The sequence below is a fragment of the Pseudochaenichthys georgianus genome, chromosome 2, assembly GCF_902827115.2.
Source record: "Pseudochaenichthys georgianus chromosome 2, fPseGeo1.2, whole genome shotgun sequence".
Classification (NCBI taxonomy): Eukaryota; Metazoa; Chordata; class Actinopteri; order Perciformes; family Channichthyidae; genus Pseudochaenichthys; species Pseudochaenichthys georgianus.
The window spans coordinates 3,287,364-3,301,996 of record NC_047504.1 but is presented as its reverse complement, the minus strand read 5'-3'; the positions used below and the strand labels follow the sequence as shown (position 1 = coordinate 3,301,996).

Here is a 14,633-nt window from a genome sequence, read left to right as displayed (position 1 = left end):
TTGTACACACACTTTTCTCGTGCAAATAAACGTTGCAGTATAAACATTTTAACATTTGAGTTCCCGTACCTGCATGAACTCGTCAATCTCCACCTGTCCGTTCTTGTTGAGGTCCACCTCATTAAGGATTTCATGGAGTGCGTTTTCATCTATTTGGACATTGATGCTCTGCGGAGGAGGGTAAAACAAGACGTGGGATCAATAACATGCAATGAAGACCAATAAGAAAAAGGCTTTGAAAGAAGACTCACTTCCAAAACCTGCTGGACGTCCACGGTGGTGATGAACCCTTTGCTCTCTTTGTCAAACTTATGGAAACGCTTCTTGTACCTAGCACACAGATGGAACAGCATTTATTAACATGACTTCATACAGAGGTATAGTATAAAGGTATTCTCTGACTAAGGATGGTGAAATGTGACAAAGAACAGATTATGTTACAGGGATTTAAATGTTTGTGTTGTGTCTTTGTTGCTAACTTTTGTGCTACAGTAGTGACTGAACCTCGGGGCGTGGGTTTGGTTTCAAAAGGAGGGGACACAAAAACATTTTAAACTGTAAAAATGCCTGTTTGTTAAGCCTTTTGTTCTGAGTGCAGGGTAATATTTAAAGGTGACATATTCAGCTTTCCTTATCATGGGTAAGGACGCTGGTAAAACATCGTGATGGTGACAGAATGGCCAGCTCCCCTACACAAATGTAATAAGAAAAGTGATCATGTGGATCACCGTGGTTACCTGGCTACTTCCTGGGTGTCCAGGTTGATCTCAGTAGTCTTGGTCAGCTGTTCAGCGCGAGACCTGTAGCCCATCTCCAGGTACAGAAACTTCCTGGCTGTCTCCAGCTCTTCCTGGATTTCACATTAACAAGAAGAAGAAGAAATGTTATCTTTGTTTTAATAGCCCACAATGTCAGAAAGAACCAAAAGATAAAACATTTGTCTTCCATAACAGTGTGAAATAAGCTATCGGTCGTACTGTCCATACTGTTTACATGTTGTGCTACAGGGCATGTCATGTGACTTCCTGACAATAACAGCTTAAAATAGCTCAGCTTTCATGCGCACACATGACTCCACACACACACACACACACACACACACACACACACACACACACACACACACACACACACACACACACACACACACACACACACACACACACACACACACACACACACACACACACGGGGACCTCTTCTATTGTGTGCTGAGGGAAAAAGAAACTTCTCCAGGGATTAGAGCATTATGTAAAACGGGTTTCCTGGGAGGGAAGATTATTACCCAACGAAACACAATCCCTCAGTCTTCATGTTTGCCCAGATTTGTAGGAAATGTGTTATAAAATACCGTCTTCTTCTCCTCGCTCCAGTCCAGCTCCTTCCCCATGATCTGCACGATGCGAGGAAGCGCTTCGTCGGCCGCCTGCACGTTCAGGAAGCCGAGGCGAGTTCTCCGAGCGATCACATCGGTCGCTGTGCAGGCGTACTCTCTGACCGCATACAGCACCTGAGAGAGAGGCCATTTCATGAGGCTCCAGACTTGTAAATCACATCACAAAGTTGCCTTATATAATATTAAAATGTGGCATGAATTAATACAGTTTTGTTTTATATGTTACACCAATATGCAGACAGATAACTACCAATGCGTTGTGACCACATGTGTTACTGGTACTGCGTATTTTGTTGACGTACTGGTTGACGTCTTTATTGAAGCTCTGCAGCAGTCCGTGACATAAAGTTATTCAGAAAAAAAACTTTAAAGATTTAAATAATCTCCTTTCACGACAAGCGGACCAACAAGGTATTTGTTTCATGTTTTCATGTGGGCGCCATGTCCTATTTTCCTTCATGTAGTTATATGTGTAGCACACTATGCTAATGTGTTTGGCTATGTATATATGTTGTTCGTTGGTGTAGTTCTCACCAGAGAGTACACACATCCTTTACTCGAGTAGAAGTACAGATACTCTGGTGAAAGCAGAAGTACTGACTACACTTCTGTACTCAAGTAAAAGTAAAGAGGGCTTTGAAATGTCCTTCAGTGAAAAGTACCCATAGCTAGCAGCTGTTTTAAAGAGCACCTGACCTCCCTTTATATTAATAGAACAATAATGTCATTGTTAGCTAATGAATGTTTCCATGCTGAACAACGGCAACATGACAACGTTTCCATTGGTCCCTCTTCTTTAGAGAAGACCAGGAAGTGATGGATACACGGATCGTGATCCAACCAATAGGCACGCAGTGACTCTGAAGAATAATGACCACGCACCAACACACATTCAGACTAAAGGAACCAGCTGTTTGGAAAATGAGAGAAGTAGAAAGTACAGGTATTTGAGTTCAACATGTAAGAAGTAGAAAGTACAGGTATTTGTGTTCAACATGTAAGAAGTAGAAAGTACAGGTATTTGTGTTCAACATGTAAGAAGTAGAAAGTACAGGTATTTGGGTTCAACATGTGAGAAGTAGAAAGTACAGGTATTTGGGTTCAACATGTGAGAAGTAGAAAGTACAGGTATTTGAGTTCAACATGTGAGAAGTAGAAAGTACAGGTATTTGGGTTCAACATGTGAGAAGTAGAAAGTACAGGTATTTGGGTTCAACATGTGAGAAGTAGAAAGTACAGGTATTTGAGTTCAACATGTAAGAAGTAGAAAGTACAGGTATTTGAGTTCAACATGTGAGAAGTAGAAAGTACAGGTATTTGGGTTCAACATGTAGAAAGTAGAAAGTACAGGTATTCAACATGTAAGAAGTAGAAAGTACAGGTATTTGTGTTCAACATGTAAGAAGTAGAAAGTACAGGTATTTGTGTTCAACATGTAAGAAGTAGAAAGTACAGGTATTTGAGTTCAACATGTAAGAAGTAGAAAGTACAGGTATTTGGGTTCAACATGTAAGAAGTAGAAAGTACAGGTATTTGAGTTCAACATGTAAGAAGTAGAAAGTACAGGTATTTGAGTTCAACATGTAAGAAGTAGAAAGTACAGGTATTTGAGTTCAACATGTAAGAAGTAGAAAGTACAGGTATTTGTGTTCAACATGTAAGAAGTAGAAAGTACAGGTATTTGTGTTCAACATGTAAGAAGTAGAAAGTACAGGTATTTGGGTTCAACATGTGAGAAGTAGAAAGTACAGGTATTTGAGTTCAACATGTAAGAAGTAGAAAGTACAGGTATTTGAGTTCAACATGTAAGAAGTAGAAAGTACAGGTATTTGAGTTCAACATGTAAGAAGTAGAAAGTACAGGTATTTGAGTTCAACATGTAAGAAGTAGAAAGTACAGGTATTTGAGTTCAACATGTAGAAAGTAGAAAGTACAGGTATTCAACATGTAAGAAGTAGAAAGTACAGGTATTTGAGTTCAACATGTAAGAAGTAGAAAGTACAGGTATTTGAGTTCAACATGAGAGAAGTAGAAAGTACAGGTATTTGAGTTCAACATGTAAGAAGTAGAAAGTACAGGTATTTGAGTTCAACATGTAAGAAGTAGAAAGTACAGGTATTTGAGTTCAACATGTAAGAAGTAGAAAGTACAGGTATTTGAGTTCAACATGTAAGAAGTAGAAAGTACAGGTATTTGAGTTCAACATGTAGAAAGTAGAAAGTACAGGTATTCAACATGTAAGAAGTAGAAAGTACAGGTATTTGAGTTCAACATGTAAGAAGTAGAAAGTACAGGTATTTGAGTTCAACATGAGAGAAGTAGAAAGTACAGGTATTTGAGTTCAACATGTAAGAAGTAGAAAGTACAGGTATTTGAGTTCAACATGAGAGAAGTAGAAAGTACAGGTATTTGAGTTCAACATGTAAGAAGTAGAAAGTACAGGTATTTGAGTTCAACATGAGAGAAGTAGAAAGTACAGGTATTTGAGTTCAACATGTTAGAAGTAGAAAGTACAGGTATTTGAGTTCAACATGTTAGAAGTAGAAAGTACAGGTATTTGAGTTCAACATGTTAGAAGTAGAAAGTACAGGTATTTGTGTTCAAAATGTAAGAAGTCAAAGTAAATGGAATGTCTCTTTACCTCCGCCTCGATGTAAGGGAACTCAGACACCAGTCTCTTCCCGACAATAGGCCACCTCTGCCCGGTGACCTGAGCCATCTTGGCCACATCGAAGGCTTTCCCTCCGTACGTCGCCGCCAGGTGCTTAGCCACCTGCGCAGAGAGGAACACACCAAATACAATATTTAAAAACATAGTAGAAAGGATTATAATGGCGTTACTTGCACGCTCTCTTCCGGTAACATAAATACAATGAATACACTCTTATGAAACAAAGAAATAACTGTTAGACATTGGATTATTTTAATCAATGTAGCGATTGTTAGCTAGATTAATCACGAGAAGAGATACATTAAGATCTCTGTATATCTTAATCTCAATCAATTACACTTTTCTGGAACAAATGTAAACTAAAGCTCCACTTAAAACACTTGTTCTCTATGATGTCCGAAAAGAGTGACAAAGGACCCTTAGGGGCTTTTTGAATGTTAAAAAACATATTTCATTTTAATATCTCATACAACAAAGGCAAGCAGCATTTGTAAATCTGGAACTATGGTATGTTTGACATTGTTGCTTTAAAAACTGATTAAGAGTTCAACATAAGAAGAAGTTTGACATTGTATTCATTGCTTATTTATTAAAGGAAGGAAGTCTCTTAAGTGTCCTTGAGCTAACTGTGTGAATTGTTGTGATTTTCCTCCTCTCACAATATAAAAATGACAGGTCAACATCGATTCCTCCTCTTCAGAGTTAAGCGATAAGCGTCGGCGCCACTTTGTCGATGAGGTGCCATATGTTTAAAGGAGAGGGCTATTTGCTATTCAGATCGTCGGCTTTCCGACGGTGTGAAAGGGCAACCGCTGTCCAAATATCAACAGTGACCTTTCGGGAATGTTTGAGAGAGCGCCTCTAATGAGGAGTAAGTGAACTGTAGGAGTTCCTCTTCTTCTTGAGGTAACAAGGCTCTATTGGCTTTAATGAAAATGCACCACCTAATTATTGGAAAGATGGCGTGTAGCTGATGTAAATCAATGTGCCCTTACTTAGCGCCGCTGATAAATGCTACAGAGTACAGTGCATTTGTCCAGTCTTTTGCGTAGCAGAAATGTCAGCATTGTTACAGCAGCACAGCTTTAATGTCAGCTACTCAGAATGTGTGTGTGTTTGTGTCTGTAGCTAGTTAAAGCTCTGCTCTCTCCAGCAGGAAGTGTTTTAGGAAGTTCTCCGAGGCACAGCTTAAAGGAAAAGTCAAACATTTTGAGGAGGTATGTTTTACACTTTTATTAATTAAAAGGACCTTTAAAGCTCACATCTTAAACTCAAACGTTCTTTATGGTGCTTTTGCAGCATGGAAGGTAAGAAAGTACCCATAATTCCGAGCGGCTACTGTCTGTATAAATTAAAACCACTTATTGTAAGTAGTGAACACAGGGATTTTAGCCTTTGCAGACCATTTACATGCACCAAAAACTGTAGAACACACTACAGGAGACCCTAAAAGCATAATAGGGCCCCTTTAACCCAGCGATGTGTGTGTTACCTCATTCTCCAGGCCGTAGTCCTGCACCAGGCGGATATAGAGGGTGGGGGTCCAGCCCTTGCCCCCCTCCAGTGTCAGACCCACAGATTTGCAGGGCGCGGCAGAGAGGCCGTGTGCTTTGATGGCTGCGTCCAGAGTCTCCTCAGCCATCGATCTGTACGTGGTCCACTTCCCGCCTGCACACGAAAACACCCCCACGTTAATATGCAAATACACATCTATTCAGATTAACTTTTTATTAGCGACATCCCACTTTTAAATGGTCTTTTAAATGGTCTGAAAACTGACCGGCGATGGTGACCAGCCCGCTGTCACTGATGCTGACGATGTGGTTCCTGCAGATGGACTGAGTGTCTTTGGAGTCGGGGTCTGTCACCAGGGGCCGAATGCCGCTCCACGCCGCCAACACGTCTCCTCGCCGCACTGCAGACACAAAAACACAGTTATACAGCTATAGTGGTAATGAACGCAACTTACGCTAATCGTGAAACTTGCCCGACATATGCTACATACATATGTTAAAGGTCCCCTATTATACTGTCTTTCATCAATATATTAGAGGTCTCAGATATATACAAAACATGTCAAACAGATCATTGTAGTATCCCATAATCCCCTCTTATTAAAATGCTGATTCTGTGTCTGTAGCTTTAAATGCTAATGAGCTGCAGCTGGCCACGCCCCTCTGCGAGATATTTGGTTAAAAAAAAACACCATGGTGCTCGAGGAGGAGATTCAGGTGATAAGGTGGGCGGGCTTACCTTGGTTGGTGATTGGCTAATCGTTACACAAGCCACAAAAACGTTAAGTGGCCAAAATCTGATCAGCTCATTTTCAGACAGGTTTTCATATAAATGGATCAGGATAAAAAGAGAGGGGGTCTTTTTTCCTGAAACTTTCAGAATCTCTTAACACAGAGGGGACACATGTTGATGTATAAAAGATTGTAAAAAGTGGATTTTGCACAATAGGTGACCTTTAATACTATACATTTCTGGTACTTAACATTTCCTGCCAACTAGACTACACAGTGATTTCGGTGACACCTTCAACGTGTTCCTAAACCCGAGGAGTACCTTCTACGTCGGGGCTGAGGTAGTTGCGGATCTCCCTCAGGATGAAGTTGATATCGTCCTCCCCCGGGATGGGGTGAGCCGTCACGCTGGTGGGGGAGTCGGTCGTCCCAGCTATGGTCATCTTCTCCCAGGGCAGGAAGAAGATGATGCGTCCGTCACTCGTCGCTGGATCCAGAAGACCCATGTTGTCAGGACTGTGGGGGGGGGGGGGGCAGTTATTAATGAAACATGTCAAAGCTGAATGGCTGCCGACTTCTAGTTAAGTTATTTTCCTCTGAAATGCATTTTATTTGTACATCTTTTCTCCTCGTCATGGTTATTACAGTATATCCTAAATCTTAAAAACGTTCTACTATCATATATATATACAGTCAACACAGTCTCACTCCCTAAGCGTCCAGGAGCGACGCTTGGTCAGGGTCCCGTGGCGTGCAGTTGGGACGCGCCGAGGCTCCTTCAGCTTCATAAACGGACGCAAAGAGCTTTTAACTGATTGCATTGTATTCCCATCGGCGGCGGTATTTGGCGCTCATGGAAGCACCGCACCCGTTTATGTCGGCAGCTCTTAAAAGGTAATGTGAGCGTCCATTCCCATTGGATAACGGAGAATTGTACACCCGGAAGTAAGTATTCTCCTTACTGTCGATTGATTTGACAGTGATATCTCCACTACTCATCGACTAAAAAACACCAGATTACCTTTGTTAATTAAACGACTTTGATAGGTTTAAATTGTGTGCAATGCTTTTGTGTTTTTCCCCTTCAATTCTGAGAAACAACTTGTTTTCTCTGAAATGTGGAGCGCCAAAGAGACTACACTACCCACAATCCCCAGCTATTGTTGTGACGACGCCTGTCCGCTTTGCGACAAACCCCGTGATTAATCTTCAAGCTCTGGGATTGGATGTTGGAGTGGCAGTGCGCCAAGGTTACGCCGAGCGTCAAGCTCTTTGAAATGGAACGAAACCACGGCAGACTTTTCAAAACTGGACTCGAACGCCCCCCCAAGACTACACATGCTGGCTATTGTGTTTCGCAACATGTTCTCTATGGCACGTCTCTACTGGGAATTGTAGTTTTAAAAGACGTTTTCCCCAAAATTAGAAGTTGACAGTATTAAACTGTGTACAGCCCTGGAGGTTTAGGCGATAGGAAACAAATGGGTGTTTACAAATTTAAAACATGTAATTACTAAATGGGTGAAAATCGCTTGTATCCATAATGGGCAGCATTAATACATGGCAGCTCATTGTTACTGTGTAATTCTACTCCACTACAATTCAGTGGTCAACATGGTATTTTTACTCCACTACATTTATTTGAGTTACTTTGCAGATTCTGATTAATTATGTGAAATATAAACAACCCTTAAATCAGACTTTAGTTACACCTGAGTAAAATTCAGGGAAAGGTGATTGTGAAGCACCAACAATCAGGAGAGATATTTGATTGTTGGTGCTTGAGAAGACTAAACATTTATCTGCAGATCTCTATAAAGTCATCCCTTACATGCATGAATTATGAAAACCTCAGTCACGATTTTCTTTTACCAAGTGTTTTATTGCTCTTGGGGCTGAAAAACAAGATTTGAACTTTAGTTTTTTTAATCTAGTTTTTTCAAATAGATTTTTATATGTCCACTCAGGTGTTCAGGGTTTGAACTGAAGAGATGTACATTTTGAAAAAATGATAAATAAAGATGTGCAAAATGTACATTATAATAACATAAGTATGTTGATTTATGGCCCAAAAAGATATTCCAGATGAAGTATTTTCAAGAATAACCAGGGCCAGGGGCCAATTTGAGGCCCCACGCACAGTTATTTGATGAGTGCTAGTGGAGCCTCGCAGCGGCGAAACTGTGCTGTGCCACCCTAATTGCGCCACATAAGCGCGTAGGTGCGCCTCAGATGAGGCCCCCCTCCGCAAGGTGTGGCCCCCTCCACAAGGTGAGGCCCCACACAGTCTGCATGATCTGCCTGTAGGGAGGGACGGCCCTGGGAACAACAGCAGCACTACCAGTACGAATTGTAGTTGAAATATAGCCAGTGATGCATGACGTCCACTGTAGTGGACAGGTGGTTAACCATGATTTCCTGCAAACATAAAATCAATACTTTGATCATTTATGAATGATATGATTCCTTAGTTGTTACTTGATGTCACCACATGTTTTATACCTGCAGGGGACGCTTTCCATAAAAGGATTAGCAGGATATAGATGAGTGACTTGGTCCATGTGGCTTTCTGTCGTCCATCTTGGTTTAGAGACATGTATCATGCACTGACACTGACTTGGCACTGAGTAGCAGTGTATGGGATGATGCAATAGGGTCCTATGTAGTGGCTGATTGTGCAACTATGCAAAGAAAAACAATGCCTACAAGAAAACACATTTTGAAAAGCTGTCCACTGTAGTGACCTGTATGCATGAAAGGGATCATTACTCGTTATTCTCTACTACTAGTTAATTAAAAACTCTATAATTGCTATTTTGCACATCCTTTCAAGATTTCCAAAGGTTTATTGACATATCATACACAACTACGGTGTAGTTATGCAATGAAAGAAAAACTTGGGTCACAGGTTCCTCAACAGTGCATTACAAGACATCTATCAATATGTGTGTACCTCCACCATTAAACTGTCATATTCTGCACATTTCTTATTCTATCTACATACATAAGAGTATAATTAATGTGTATAATATCAGTTAAAATAAGTGCTTCAACATAGTTAACATTGCAGGAAAGCAATATATTAGACGTTAATTACTTTGTCAGACTTAATATTTATCTGTAGATACCCCCAAAGCTTTTTTCTTATTTGAAAGAAGACCTTAACCTAAAGTATTCTTAAATGTGTTAATAAAGGTTAATTAGTTTGTCTGTTTTGCACATCCTCATATTAATGACGCTGCTGCGTCTGTAAAGCCGGTGTGTCCTTGGGCAAGACACTTCACCTGAACTTGCTCCTGTGGGTATTGTCCACAGTACATGACCATTGCATGTATGATATGTGTAATGTGTATTTGTGAAGCGCTTTGAGCATCTGGAAAAGCGCTATAATAAATATAAGGAATTATTATTATTAATATCTTTGTACATCCTGCACTAAACTGTTTTATTGTAGAGATCACTTACAGTATCTTCTTGATTTTTTATATTCTATATTTCTATCATTGACCTTCTACTTTCCCCCTATGAAAGTATGTACTCTTAATATTTTTTTCATCAAATAACATTATTCAACAAAAATAACATTATTCAACAAAAATAATTCAATAACATGCTTTAACCACTAGGCGGTGCACACAAGGTACACACAGCATGCTAATAATAACTTTGTATTATTAGTGTAGGACACTTATGAATGTATAACATCTGAAGGTGTAGTTTACTAGTTTTATTCATGTTCTTACATCATTTTACAGGATATTGCTATAGCTCATGTTTTACTTCTACACATTAATATCTGATTTGTAAAACATCACAGACAGAAAGGTATATCCGTCATTTGATGGTAAGCTATTGAAATTGTGATTCCATAGATGTGTCTCCCATCATCCAAATCCCCTGACTATTCTCTCAACTAAGTATTTACATTCTTATATTCAAAGAAAATCAGTAATATCTTTAAAAACGTGCATTGCGGCTAAAACATCCGATCGGCCCACTTTTGAGGAAACCAACGCTCTCATTTGAACGGCGATCAAGCCTGAAGCCACAGAGATCTTAGAGGAAGTACAGAAACACGTAACTCTGGATTTGTTTTAATGTTTGAGGTGCAACAAACGACACAGCAGCTTTTTGGCATGATCAAACTATTATGTTCTGCCTCACTCATGAGAGTAACAGCTGGAGAAATTACAGCCTCGCCTACTGATTTTAATTCAACCATATATCGAGCCCAATTCTCCATTTCAAATGTGTGCTCTAAAATGATATTTATAAATAACTATTATCATTATTATAAGCAAGACAATAAATGGCAAAGATATGTCGAAAATAAACGTATTTGAGATACGTTCATAACAAACGTAATGTGGGAGAAAATACGTTTCTTGCTAAACGTAATTGAGAATGCAGTTTAGTTCTGTGGGAACGTAATTTTTAGGAGACAGGGTTGGACTTTTTTTGTATGAATTTATGTTTCATCCAATCACAGAGCTTGTTGACTTATCACGAGGTTTGTCAAAGCGGACAGGCGTGGTCACAACAATAGCTGGGGATTGTGGGTAGTGTAGTCTCTTTGGCGCTCCACATTTCAGAGAAAACAAGTTGTTTCTCAGAATCGAAGGGGAAAAACACAAAAGCATTGAACACAATTTAAACCTATCAATGTCGTTTAATTAACAAAGGTAATCTGGTGTTTTTGAGTTGATGAGTAGTGGAGATATCACTGTCAGATCAATCGACAGTAAGAAGAATACTTACTTCCGGGTGTACAATTCTCCGTTATCCAATGGGAATGGACGCTCACATTGCCTTTAAGAGCTGCCGACATAAACGGATGCGGTGCTTCCATGAGCGCCAAATACCGCCGCCGATGGGAATACAATGCAATCAGTTAAAAGCTCTTTGCGTCTGTTTATGAAGCTGAAGGAGCCTCTGCGCGTCCCAACTGCACGCCACGGGACCCTGACCAAGCGTCGCTCCTGGACGCTTAGGGAGTGAGAGTGTGTTGATACAGTATATTATGAGCCTATATTCCTGTGTTTGTAGAGTAGATTACAAATACAATTTCTTTGTGAAAAAATCTTTATTTCTTCTGTTTTTGTTTTGTTTTTGTCTGAGATGGGAATGTCATCTCTTATATATTATTGTTATGTCCATGTTTGTGTCTTTAGCCTGTACAAAATATATATATTTTTTAAATGTTTAAATTATTTGGCGGCCCACTTGCAATACCTTCGCGGCCCACAGGTTGGGAACCACTGGTTTATACTATTTTTCATTTTTAATTGTTAACACTTTTCCACTTTTAAGTATTTGTATTTTAATGTTGAGCACACTGGTCCTGTAACAAAAGAATTGCCCAACTTGGGCATAATAAAGTATATATATATCTATCTATCTATCCATCCATCCATCTATCCATCTATCTATCCATCCATCTATCTATCAATCTATCTACCTATCCATCTATCTATCTATCTATCCATCCATCTATCTACCTATCCATCTATCTATCTATCCATCTATGTATCTATCCATCTATCTATCTATCTATCTATCCATCTATCCATCCATCCATCCATCTATGTATCTATCCATCTATCTATCCGTCTATCCATCTATCTATCCATCCATCCATCTATCTATCCATCCATCCATCCATCTATCCATCTATCTATCCATCTATCTATCTATCTATCTTTCTATCTTTCCATCCATCCATCTATCTATCTTTCTATCTATCCATCCATCCATCTATCCATTCATCCATCTATCCATCTAAATATCCATCCATCTATCTATCCATCTATCTATCTATGCATCCATCTATGCATCTATCTATCTTTCTATCCATCCATCCATCCATCCATCTATCTATCCATCCATCTATCTATCCATCCATCCATCTATCTTTCTTTCTATCTATCTATCTATCTATCCATCTATCTATCCATCTATGTATCTATCCATCTATGTATCTATCCATCTATCTATCCATCTATCCATCCATCCATCCATCTATGCATCTATCTATCTTTCTATCTATCCATCCATCTATCTATCCATCCATCTATCTATCCATCCATCTATCTTTCTATCTATCTATCTGTATCTATCCATCCATCTATCTATCTATCTATCCATCCATCCATCCATCCATCTATCTTTCTATCTATCTATCTATCCATCCATCTATCCATCTATCTATCAATCTATCTATCCATCTATCTATCCATAATTCCATCCATCCATCTATCTATCTATCTTTCTATCTATCTATCTATCCATCCATCTATCCATCTATCCATCTATCTATCAATCTATCTATCCATCTATCTATCCATAATTCCATCCATCCATCTATCTATCTTTCTATCTATCCATCTACACTGAACAAAAATATAAATGCAACACTTTTGTTTTTGCTCTCATTTTTCATGAGATGAACTCAAAGATCTAAAACATTTTCTATTTACACAAAATAACCATTTCTCTCAAATATTGTTCACAAATCTGAAAAAATGTGTGATAGTGAGCACTTCTCCTTTGCCGAGATAATCCATCCCACCTCCCAGGTGTGGCATATCAAGATGCTGATTAGACAGCATGATTATTGCACAGGTGCCTTAGGCTGGCCACAATAAAAGGCCAATCTGAAACGTGCAGTTTTGCTTTATTGGGGGGGTCCGAAAACCAGTCAGTATCTGGTGTGACCACCATTTGCCTCACGCAGTGCAACACATCTCCTTCGCATAGAGTTGATCAGGTTGTTGATTGTGGCCTGTGGAATGTTGGTCCACTCCTCTTCAATGGCTGTGCCAAGTTGCTGGATATTGGCAGGAACTGGAACACGCTGTCGTATACGCCGATCCAGAGCATCCCAAACATGCTCAATGGGTGACATGTCCGGTGAGTATGCTGGCCATGCAAGAACTGGGATGTTTTCAGCCTCCAGGAATTGTGTACAGATCCTTGCAACATGGGGCCGTGCATTATCATGCTGCAACATGAGGCGATGGTCGTGGATGAATGGCACAACAATGGGCCTCAGGATCTCGTCACGGTATCTCTGTGCATTCACAATGCCATCATTAATGCACCTGTGTTCGTCGTCCATAACATACGCCTGCCCATACCATAACCCCACCACCACCATGGGCCACTCGATTCACAACATTGACATCAGAAAACCGCTCACCCACACGACGCCACACACGCTGTCTGCCATCTGCCCTGAACAGTGAAAACCGGGATTCATCCGTGAAGAGAACACCTCTCCAACGTGCCAGACGCCATCGAATCAGCATTTGCCCACTCAAGTCGGTTACGACGACCAACCGGAGTCAGGTCGAGACCCCGATGAGGACGACGAGCATGCAGATGAGCTTCCCTGAGACGGTTTCTGACAGTTTGTGCAGACATTCTTTGGTTATGCAAACCGATTGTTGCAGCAGCTGTCCGAGTGGCTGGTCTCAGACCATCTTGGAGGTGAACATGCTGGATGTGGAGGTCCTGGGCTGGTGTGGTTACACGTGGTCTGCGGTTGTGAGGCCGGTTGGATGTACTGCCAAATTCTCTGAAACGTCTTTGGAGACGGCTTATGGTAGAGAAATGAACATTCAATTCACGGGCAACAGCTCTGGTGGACATTCCTGCTGTCAGCATGCCAATTGCACGCTCCCTCAAAACTTGCAACATCTGTGGCATTGTGCTGTGTGATAAAACTGAACATTTTAGAGTGGCCTTTTATTGTGGCCAGCCTAAGGCACACCTGTGCAATAATCATGCTGTCTAATCAGCATCTTGATATGCCACACCTGGGAGGTGGGATGGATTATCTCGGCAAAGGAGAAGTGCTCACTATCACACATTTTTTCAGATTTGTGAACAATATTTGAGAGTAATTGTTATTTTGTGTAAATAGAAAATGTTTTAGATCTTTGAGTTCATCTCATGAAAAATGGGAGCAAAAACAAAAGTGTTGCGTTTATATTTTTGTTCAGTGTATCTATCTATATATCTATCTTTTTATCCATCTATCTATCTTTCTATCTATCCATCTATCTATCCATCTATCTATCCATCTATCTATCTATCTTTCTATCTATCCATCTATCTATCCATCTATCTATCCATCTATCTATCCATCTATCTATCCATCTATCTAAAGCTTGAGACTCCATTATTTCTTACGATTTTACTTGTATTTTTATCCATTTGTGATTTAAATGAATTTAATTAGATGACATGTATTAGGGTTTTATCATCATTAAGTACATTTAGTAAAAGAAGTAGCAGGGTTATCATTGCTGTTATATGA

The 14,633-nt window shown here is 40.0% G+C and overlaps 1 protein-coding gene across 2 annotated transcripts in view; it reads right to left on the bottom strand.

Annotated features, from left to right (window-relative positions):
* Positions 1-14,633, bottom strand: part of gpd2 (glycerol-3-phosphate dehydrogenase 2 (mitochondrial)) — a 33,050-nt gene that overhangs the window by 7,155 nt on the left and 11,262 nt on the right. For both annotated transcript variants that reach the window (XM_071205170.1, XM_034098098.2), the window contains 8 exons: positions 6,636-6,829; positions 5,848-5,982; positions 5,560-5,735; positions 4,038-4,169; positions 1,352-1,510; positions 738-850; positions 252-330; positions 70-168 (listed from right to left, as the gene is read on the bottom strand). In XM_071205170.1, the coding sequence (XP_071061271.1) occupies positions 70-168; positions 252-330; positions 738-850; positions 1,352-1,510; positions 4,038-4,169; positions 5,560-5,735; positions 5,848-5,982; positions 6,636-6,829 (1,087 nt within the window). The remainder of the gene's footprint in view (positions 1-69; positions 169-251; positions 331-737; positions 851-1,351; positions 1,511-4,037; positions 4,170-5,559; positions 5,736-5,847; positions 5,983-6,635; positions 6,830-14,633) is intronic.